The sequence below is a fragment of the Mus musculus genome, chromosome 17 (assembly GCF_000001635.26).
Source record: "Mus musculus strain C57BL/6J chromosome 17, GRCm38.p6 C57BL/6J".
Lineage (NCBI taxonomy): Eukaryota > Metazoa > Chordata > Mammalia > Rodentia > Muridae > Mus > Mus musculus.
The window spans coordinates 13895759-13906253 of NC_000083.6; the positions used below are offsets into that span (position 1 = coordinate 13895759).

At 41.4% G+C, this 10495-nt stretch overlaps 1 protein-coding gene across 26 annotated transcripts in view; it reads left to right on the top strand.

The window, feature by feature from the left end:
- Afdn (afadin, adherens junction formation factor) overlaps window positions 1-10040 on the top strand; it is a 145408-nt gene extending 135368 nt beyond the window's left edge. For 8 of the 26 annotated variants that reach the window (XM_006523754.3, XM_017317275.2, XM_006523753.3 and 5 more), the window contains 4 exons: window positions 330-464; window positions 3187-3700; window positions 6772-6856; window positions 8096-10040. In XM_006523754.3, the coding sequence (XP_006523817.1) occupies window positions 330-464; window positions 3187-3700; window positions 6772-6856; window positions 8096-8249 (888 nt within the window). In that variant the 3' untranslated portion in view covers window positions 8250-10040. Of the gene's footprint in view, window positions 1-329; window positions 3701-6771; window positions 6857-8095 lie in introns of all 26 variants that reach the window. The other 18 variants (XR_385293.3, XM_006523763.3, XM_030249527.1 and 15 more) reach the window with 5 other exon arrangements.
- The last annotated feature ends 455 nt before the right edge of the window (window positions 10041-10495 follow it).

A 10495-nucleotide genomic window follows, 5' to 3' on the forward strand; every position in this document is an offset into this window, starting at 1 on the left:
GGAATGTATTGGTAATTTGTAGGCGGTAGCTAACATTTACTTTAGTGCATGAATGTATGGAACAACTTGTTTCTTTGAGTCTTCTATGATTAATAGAAGAATAACACTGGGCCTTGGAGACAAAGCTTTTAGGCAACTTACATTGAAATTGGTAAGAGCTAGTTTAATACATGAGCTTTACCACCCTACAACAGTGATTTAGCCTGGTGTTTTCTACTTCACTTTCTGTGTCTGTCTGTCTGTCTGTGTCTGCTTGTCTCAGGATGTGCTTATTTGTGTCTTTGCTGGTGGGGTTGATTGGGTGAAAATTAAATTCTGTTTATTGTTAGATGCAGGATGAGGAGCGCAGGCGCCAGCAACAGTTGGAAGAGATGCGGAAACGAGAAGCAGAAGATCGAGTAAGACAAGAGGAAGATGGACGCCATCAGGAGGAGGAGCGAGTAAAGAGAGATGCTGAAGAAAAGGTTATGGTCCTCTAAAGGCAGCTAGTTATTACCAAGTTATCCTGAACACAAATGATTGGCTTGGGCAAAGGGGCTAGAAATTATGTGTATCTAGTATGCATAAGACAGAACAGGGCTGCATCTTCCAACTTTTGCTATTGGACCAAAAACTCTAGCCCTATCTGGCCTGCCTACCTCTCTTCCGGACTATCTTCAGGCTTCCTTGCCTTCTGATCTAGTCTCCCTCAAATTCTTGAGCACCATGTCCCCGAGGAAGGGGTATGGGGTATAATACTGCTCTGGTTTTCCCAGGCAGAGTTCAGGTGGCTTTTATGAAGGTTTTACAGTTATTGTAAGAATTGCGTATGAGTTCTGTGGGAGGCAACAGTAACATGGAAGGCAATCAGTTCTCATTAGCTATTTCAAATAGCTTATCCATTAAAATCACTTAATTCTGATGGTAAAGAGTGTAGATGGCTTGTAAAAAACACAAAATTAATAATGCAGCCCAACAAACATTCTGGTTATTTATGTGGACTCTAACTCTGATACTTTTCCATAGTTGAATTTTAAAATGATAGCTGATTTTTGACATTCTGCAAAGCAAGAACTTATGGTGTAGTTGTAGGATCTCTCTGCATCCTTGTCAGAGGCCGAGGTTCTGCTGGGTGAGGAGGCTGCTACCCTGAGTCCAGGTCTGCTCTACCCTACCCCAGGGACTGTATGTTGCTGTTTGGTTTGAGAGAAGCTATTTTTCTCAGTTACTTCCCTTCCATGAAGGTAGAAGCTCTGAGTGTGACTACTGGTCGGGAAGAACTTAGTTTTTATTCATAGTTATCTCCTTGATAGTCCCCATGAACTATGTAAATAGAACCTTCTCCCCCTTATCCAAGAAACGAAAGGTTTTTTAAAAAAATTTCGAGGAAGTTCTTTTTAATGAAAGCAATGATTTGATCACAAGACAATCTAAGAGTATGATTGATAGACATGATGTGGCTCATTTAAATGGACGGTGTAAGGCCACACACTTGCATCTGAAACAACGTCTCTGTTACAGCAGAGTAGTTTCGGAGACTTTGAGTTTTAAGATCAGTTTACCCACAAGTCTTTAGCATGTGTAATGTTAGTGGAAACTGATGTCTGCAGGAAGTCAGGAAGTACCCAATACAGGAGCCATGCAGGTTTTAAATTATGGTGGTCTTGCTTTGCTGTTTATTCTGAGAGTCCTCAGGCTGCAGAGCGAGATGCTTTCCCAGGTTAGGGCTGGCCAGGTACTGGGATGAAGCACCCTGGTCATTGCATCAGAGTTGTATGCCCAGAGAGAAGCAGGCTGTGATTCCTGTGTTGAGAAACTCTCCGTTATTTAATCTTTCCAGTATGTGTTTTCATAAGTCATAATTATGTCAAATACCCTTGTGTTTTAGTAACTGTCTCTATAATTTAGTAGTCAATGTAAAAAAGAAACTGAAATACTATTTTTACTATAGAATGTCCACAATTAATGACTTTGATCTGTTATGGAATATGTGCATTCATTTTCTGGATAAAGTCACCATGGTCATTTCATTGTATCTGCTCTTGGTGTAACTGAACAAGGTTGGTTTGGTCTTTCCCTACAGGGTTATTCAAGCATCTGTTCTTCGTGTAATTTTAACATTCTTGGTAGTGCCACTAAAAAGCCACTGAAGTCATCATAGTTTAATTACCCAACCTAAGATAATACTGATATTGTATAGTCAAGAACATAAAAATTCTTTCCTTTAGGATTTTACAACATAAAAGAAGAAGTAAAGCGGAAGTTGGGGCCAGGGTAATGAGCAGGGCAGCCTTTAGTCTTCCCCTTTCTCTCACAGAATATGAAGCAGGGAGCACTGTGTGTTCACTGTGTGTGCTTGTGCTATAGGGACACAGGGAAAATGTGGCATAGTAGAGGCCAACAAACATGATGTCAGCATGGTCCCTGGTGTCAGTTCTCTATGGTTGGTTGAATTCAATCCTGGCTGCCCTTGAACGTTTGCTTAAGTCAAGGCAGATTGTCATGTTTTCTCTTTCGTCCCTTTTCATATTTACCTCCTTCTTGTGGTCTAAATCTCTTGTCAATCCTTAACAAAACTGTGTTGTTGCCTTTTTTTAAATGTAAAAAGAATTTCAATACTGTCAACTGTAGTTTGCCTGAATGAAAATGTACAGTGTGTGTCAGAATATATCTGCTAACACTATTAATGCTTGGCTCCCATTTTCTGTTCCTCAGAGAGTTTATTAAGATTTGAAACATATATTAACTCTGGAAGCATACGTGTTAGATTGTGGCTTTGGGAAAATGAGTGATATTTCTTATTGTTTATGGTTTCCTCTTGAAACACAGCAGAAAAAGGTAAGTTAATATCCTGTTCAAACAGAAGAGGAGAGAAAAATGTTCTAGGAAAAGAGGAGGACTAAAGAATGCAGATGATCCTAAATCTAACTGTGCAAATGAAAAGTCCTAAGATTTGACTCATCCCATGCTTCTGAGCAGTTCTTGTCAATGTGGGGGCAGTGTGGTGTTCTCGAAAGTCTTGAGACAAGAGGCTCGCAGGACTGGCCTGCCCCTTCTGTTGCAGTCATTGTAGCACTGAAACATGTCTTGTGGATATGTTCCTTTGGTGATGGATAGTGATGATCAGGGTACCTGTCATCCCCTGAAGGCACTAAGGATCCACCGCTTCCCCTGACCTTTTGCACTCTCGTCTATTCCTGCCTGCAGAGGCGACAGGAGGAAGGGTATTACAGCCGCCTAGAAGCTGAGAGGCGCCGACAGCACGAAGAGGCAGCACGCAGGCTGCTGGAGCCTGAAGAGCCCGGGCTGAGCCGACCTCCACTTCCACGGGACTATGAGCCCCCGTCCTTGTCCTCAGCACCCTGTGCCCCTCCTCCCCCACCTCAGCGAAACGCATCCTACCTCAAAACACAGGTCCTCTCCCCAGACTCGCTGTTCACTGCCAAGTTTGTTGCGTATGATGAGGAGGAGGAGGACTACGGCCCAGCAGGTCAGGATAAGTACCCCAGCACACGGAAGTCTCATGGGCACCTTCCTCTTGCCACCCTTAAGCCGCAGCAGCCCCCCTGCCAGCCACGCCCAGCCTCGGATGGCATCTCCCTCTGCAACTCATTCCAGCCACCCTTGGCCAAAGCCAACAGTACAGCTTACAAAGCAGGCCAGCCCCCGCCCCTGCCAGGCAAACCAAGCCTGTACCGTCCTGGCCACTGGAAAGGTCGAGGTAAAAGAGGGAATGGTGAATCAGACCTTTCTGTCCTTGATGATTGAGCCTGGAATCTCTGTACCCCTGCCATTTGGCAAGGTACATGGAGACCATGCCTGCTTTGGCACTGGGTTTTATCTGATCACTCTCAGCATGTGATCTACCTCTGCCTCTGATGTGGTGTTTGCTAATCCTCTTAACTTAGCCTTTCTTCTCAAATTTTTATTATACTTAAAGGTATTCCATCTTGTTAATCTACTGACAACAGTCAGTCCTCCACTATCAGCAAATTATTTGAAGTACTGTTGGTCTTGGCTTTTTTTCTGTACCTGCAAAAGTAATTCTTCCCTTTGGGCAAAAAAACTGCCTTCTCAAACATGATCTATAAAGGCAGAGTGCCAGGTCCCAGCTGCATTTTAAATTTACATCATTTAATGTGAGTAGAACATGTGGTTCTGTTCCTGAGGCCTATGCAGTAACTCAAACCCCTTGTAGAAGTTTGGTGGGATATTGGGGCATGCAGTGATGTAGCTAACAGTAAAGCTTCACTGACTAACACAGGCAAGCCCTCATCACAGATTCTCATCTTGAAATCCTTCCTCTGTCACTCTCACTTGTTCCATTCTGTTTCATTATCCTTCTCTCTTGCACCTCATATACTAGTATATAGACTTTTGTTGGCTTGCAGTTTCTGACTGACTCCAGAGTGCAGTGGTTCCCCTGTTTATGACAGAGCAAAAGAGTTGCCCACAAAAGATCCAGTAAGGAGAAGATGTAGCTCATTTAGATTCATATTGACAATTTTAACTGTCTTGGCCATAAATGAAATAAAATCCTGTCATCGAATATCTAGTAGTGTAATTTTAGTGAGTAAACTTCTGTGAGATTTTTATATGAATGTGAACTTGGCAGATCTGAAAGAGGCTGACTCAGCAAGGCTTGTTTCCTACATACAACAGAGCAGTTCTGCTAGAATAATGACATTTTCCCACACCTGTATCAGACTCTTTTAATCTCTTTTGGAGAATTGGTATGCAATATTCTTCAATCATTCTGAAAGCCCAAAACCAGTCTTTCTTACAAAATTTCTGTTATAAATGTTGAGACCTTGGTGCTCTTTCAAGGCATTTCTGGAATAATACATTTTGAAGCAAAGTGCTGTTGATCGTATATCAGATTTTATAGTTGAATTATAGATAGTTTATGAATGGCAGGACAAACTGGATAGTCTAATTATTGTTAGGATCTACACCTGTGGATTTCAGCCCCCAATCAATCCAGCGACCCTTACTTTATGTCATACCTAAAGCACCACTGTGGATCCACCTGCACACATGCAACAGCATTGTGCCTTGTCTATGTCCTTTGTGTGCTGTATCCGGCCTTTCTCTGATGAAGCATGCTTCTGCAGGTGGGACTTGACCTCTTCCAAGGGTTCACATGAGTCAGTGCTTATGCAGTTGGAATAATGAAGAATACATTTTAATGATTGGATATCTTTAAATGATGGCTTTTTTGCTATAAATTTTGGGAAATTAGTTATAAGTGGATATATATATATATAAGGTATATATATATACACACACACATCATATATATAGTCAGCTCCAAGTTTTAATGTTACAGCAAATTCAAAATACACTGAAAGATTTGCCCATGGAAGAAGTCATTGTCACTCTCAGCAAAGCACAAAAGTACAAAGCATTTAATTTCAGACAAAATGAATATACGGTTGGGAATTGAGACCAACTATGCAAATACCATGTTATATCCCACTGTAGGTTGCTAGGAGATAGAAGGCAGTCTTTGCTGGAGCTGACAGCCTCTGAGATGACTTGGGAAGCCTAAATTTCTGGTGCTTGAACTTGCAGTTTGAAGGCCACTAGACTCTGTCCAAATCCATCCAACAAACCCTAACCACCAGCTCTTTCTATGCAGGAAAACTTGCTCTCCTTCCTCTTGTCTAACAAGGAGGGGAACTTTATAATCTGAAAACAGAGTGATAATGTTGTGGCCTATTTAATCCAATCTTATCCTTGTTTGCCAGATATTCTGAGTCTCTTGTATTCTATACATTATTATCTGGTTATTCAGATATGAATATGCTTTTATGAGTTTTTTGTCGGCATGTATGTCTGAGTAACCAGGAACTTGAGATAGTTGTAAGCTGGGAACCTAGCCCTGGGCTTCTACAGTTGCCACAAGGACTCTTAACTGCTGAGCCCCCTTACTACATTTTGTGATGTTACAGTAGATACAGCAATGGCACTGAGGTATTCTATATTAGAGCATGACTGTAGACTTGGATACATGGTAAATCTTTATTTGCATCATCTCTTACTGCCGCCTGAAGTCTTGGCAACTGTTGGCCAGCTGGTGGGCATCGAGTTCAGCTGCGCTTTCTTGGTTAAGACAGATGTGCTTGCCCAGGGCCAACTTAACTCATTTTTCTCTGGGAATTTTTTTATCAGCAGCACTAATGTGGAGTGTTAGGAATTTTATCTGAGTTTCATTTTGGTAACCCATTTGTTTCAAAGGATTTATTTTACTTTTAATAACTACATCTATCTTGAAAAAGAAATCTAGTAGTTACCCTCTACAAAGGGACTTTAATTATAGATGTAGGTTTGTCACTTAAACTTTGGGGTTACATTTGCTCTCAATGATTGTATACAAAAACTCCTACAGTGTGTCAGGAGTATGTCTAAACATTTTTCCTTACTCTTAAGAGCTTTAAGTCTTCCGTGGGTTTGTTTTCTGCATTTGTGGTTATTGTGCCTTGTTTTTGAGTTCAGGGGTTTTATTATTTTTATTTTGATTTGATTAATTTTTAAAGGATGCACTGTAGCTTTTCCATTCTAAGTTCTTGAACATAGTGATTGGATTACCTAGGCCACTAAGAGTAGTGAATTTTATATTAATGAATCTTTGAGCATATAAAGAGCCTTTGATTTCTTAGTTTGTTTTTCTTTTTTAATTACACTTCAATAATTAAGGGAATCCTGTTTTCAGCAGACACTCTAATATGAGTAAAGTTTAAGAAATAATTAAATACTTTAACTTGGACTTTTTTTCTCCCTCTGGAAAAGGACCAAACTCTTACTCGGGATCTGCAGGCACAGCTGTGGGAGCCTATGATGCCCCTCGGGAAGCGAGAGAGAAACTGACTAGGAGGTACTAGGGCTGGGTGGGGCCAGGCTGGGCGGGGCTTCATCTAACCTGTGCTGGCTTATTCTCATTTTCATGTGATTGCTCAATTGTGTCAGACTTTATCAGGATTCGGGTATTTGTTATTATACAAAACCATGTGAGAATGTAGACTGTCCTGCCCCCTCCCCCCCCCACACCCTCTCTCCATTCCCCCCAACCTTTATAAGTCTAGAACTTATTGTGTAGCCAGGCTGGCCTCAAACTGTTGGTAGGCCCCATTTTTCGGTGTCCCTAGTACTTTGATGTCGGGTGTGAGTCACACTTGTACATGTAGGCTTTTTTAAAGTGGTGTTGCTATCGTGGGTCTTTTGGAGGTGGTACTAGACCTGCTATAAGACCTAAAGTACAGGAGACATGAAGGCCAGGCCTGCCAGAGCAGGCTTCTTGTTAGTACAGGCTGGGCCCCTCTGAGGTTTAACTAGACATTTAGTTCATCTTAAATGTCCTCTGCTCTTGTAACATTGAATTGGATTAATCAGTGCTGGTCTGACTCTCAGTATTAGACTGGGGAAGGTTTGTGGAAATGGTCTACTTTTAAACCACCCCCACAATTAAACTTGCTTAGCTGGCAAGAGTTGCCTGCTTACTGAAACTGAACTCACTGGCTTTGCTATTTTCTTTCTCCATTTTTAGTGTGGGGATGTGGCATCAGACATACAAACACATCATGTATGTTCGTGCGTGTGGAGGCCTTAGATTGATAGAAATTATCCTCAAATTACTCTACCAACTCATTGAAAGAGGATCTCTCTATGGCTATGCAGGCTGCCATGTCTTTCCAGTATTTATGTGATCTCTGGTTCACCACTGAGCAATCTCTAGTTCCCTTATTCATTTTCAAAAGTCACCGTCAAGAGAATATTTTGCCCCTTTCTACATGGAATTATTTGTTGGTTTATTACTCTCTTGATTTTTTTTATTTCTTTACGTTTTAATCATGAATGTTTGGCCCAGGTGGTTATGGGCCTAAGGCGCTGTCCTCTCCCTTTTCTTTGAACTTGCATTTAGTTGTATGAGTACTGACTGGCTTTTAAAGTTCTGTTCAGACCATAGTGTAGGTATAGTTTTTCTCAGCCACAATACATAAAATGACTTCAATAATGTGCAACAATGAGTAAGTCTCACTGAGACGGTACAGTTTTTCTGAAAGTTTACTTAGTTACTTGTATTTTGATGCACTATCTTTGTGTTTCCTCTTGCCAGCCAAGACGCAGACTTACCTGGCAGTTCTGGAGCCCCTGAAAATCTGACATTTAAAGAGCGTCAGCGCCTTTTTTCACAAGGGCAGGATGTGTCTGACAAAGTGAAAGCTTCTCGTAAATTAACAGAGCTCGAGAATGAACTGAACACAAAGTGAGAAGAGAGAGGTCTGCCCTTGGCGGGAGCTTTGTGGGGGCGAGCCTGAAGAGGAAGGAACAGTGCTACTTCTAAGTGATGTTTATTTTCTGTACCTGAAATGGTTGCAATTTAGAGATGTTCCAATTCCAAGAAACTTCGTTTTACTTTACCAAGAAAAATCCTGTCTAGTTCTTTGTGATCTGACTCACATGAAGTTACCTGTTTCTGTTAGCTTTTGGGGAGACTCTTGGACTCATAGGGCAGAATGAAGGGCTGTAAAGATGAGGGGGTATTTCTTCTACCCTATCTTCTTTCATTGTCATTCCAAGGGCAGTAGGCCAAGAAATTATCTTTCTGGTTTTTTTCCTCTAAACTCCATTTGGTTAGCAGACAGTGACAGCTGAGCAGGTCTGAGCACTACTGTGTCATAGTGGACCCTGACTGCAGGAGTCAGGCCTCTCAGCCCAGGGCAGATGCTGCCTTTATCTTCTATCATTTGTATGACGTGGCTGGATGGAGTTTCTTTTGTAAGGTGCACAACACATTCTTGACAAATGTGAGTCTCCTGATCAATTTAAATGTTTGAGATTGAATATCTAATTAATAATTCAATTTTGAAAATTCTCAAAAAAATTTGAGGATTTAAGCCTAGGGATTTTATTTTTATAAATACCAAATCATCATTAGACTAATCACTGGTGGAAATTAAATATGGCAGTTATGTTAGGTTTCCTAATATTTCAAAGGTTCCAAAGGATCTAGAGCTCTCTAGTTACATAGCATTCATATAGGAATGAGCAGAGACATCTGAGAAGAGTGGGAGCTCATGGGTGACAGTAAAACTTAGGTGTCTCAGAACTTAACATTTAGTAAAGTGATGTAGATCCAATGTCAGGAAAGGAAGGACTGTGTTACTGTGCCTCCTCTGACTCATGTGCTTTTCAGCATAATAGACTTATTTAATATTAATTCCTAAACTTTGCACTGTCAATCCTCTGCTGAGTTGTGGGAGGCAGACCTCAGTTTGCTTGTTTTTTGTGAAAGCTAACTTTATGATTTCAAGCACACTTTCTACATGAGAAACCCCTAATGTGTGTCCATATGATCTTTCTGTACATTCTATTCTCTTACAAATCTGTGCATCAGGAAAATATGCATACTTTCAAATAGAACAGAGGTATTTGCAACCTGAAAAACCACTTTTAATAAGAGCTGTATGATAAATTGTTGAAATGCAAGTGTAAATATTTTTTATGTTAATCCAGTTTCCTATTAGAAAGTGTGTCTTTGCTATTTCCTCTGTAAGAGAATAGAATGGCCTTGAGAGTTTATGAAGGATTTGCACACTCGTCTTGCCTAGGAAGTGCAATCTCCTTGTGACTGGAGCACACTGGCAGCCTTCAGGTGTCATAATCATACATCCCAGAGAAGAGCAGTCACCTGCTGTCACTAGTGCATGGGAAGACAGATGCACAGAAGAGCCAGGTAGCACCTGAAAACGCTGCACGTGTGTTTGTGAAACCTGTAGTGAAGTAGACTTGGCCGTCCCTGGACAGTGAGGTCAGATGTGAATACATATTGTAAGAGCACGTTGAATAGTGTGCATTACTGTGGGGAAACACCGAAACTGCTGTTGTTTTTCATTTCTACTGTATTTTAGTTGCAGCCTATTTTTAATAAACTTTGTATCTATTTAAGTGTATTTGCTATTGTTTTCAAAGTGCTGACAAAGTTTATATTTGTAATGCCAGCATTCCTCTTCCCCATTTCCAGCTGTCACTCCTTCATTAAACTGCTGAGTCATTCCTTCCTTTGTCCCTTGGTTGTTTTTCTGTCTGTGGGAAAGTGTTCTTTAATGACACAACCAGCTGAAGACTAGGGTGGCATTTTCACAAGAGTCCCTTGTGAGAGCTCGGTCACCTCTATCTACATGTCTACCCCTTATGCCTTCAGCATCCCAAAGGAGCACTGGGACCATGTCTCCTTTCACTACCCCATCTGGTCCCTGGACTCCCTGAACACACTCACGGATAAGCTCATTGCCTAAACAGTCTCCTGGTCATACACAGTCAAGATTGCTGGAATGAAGGTATGTTTTATTGTCATGGCACAAGGTACCCTGACCAGCTGGAACTGGTCAGTGGGCTGGTGTGCCTCCCCCTCATGCCTACTGTGCTTTAGCAAGGAGGCAAAGCAACGTCCAAATCTCAGGGCTTGGGTGAAATGGAATGAGGAGTTGGGGAGTCGCTAGTCAAAGTGTATAAA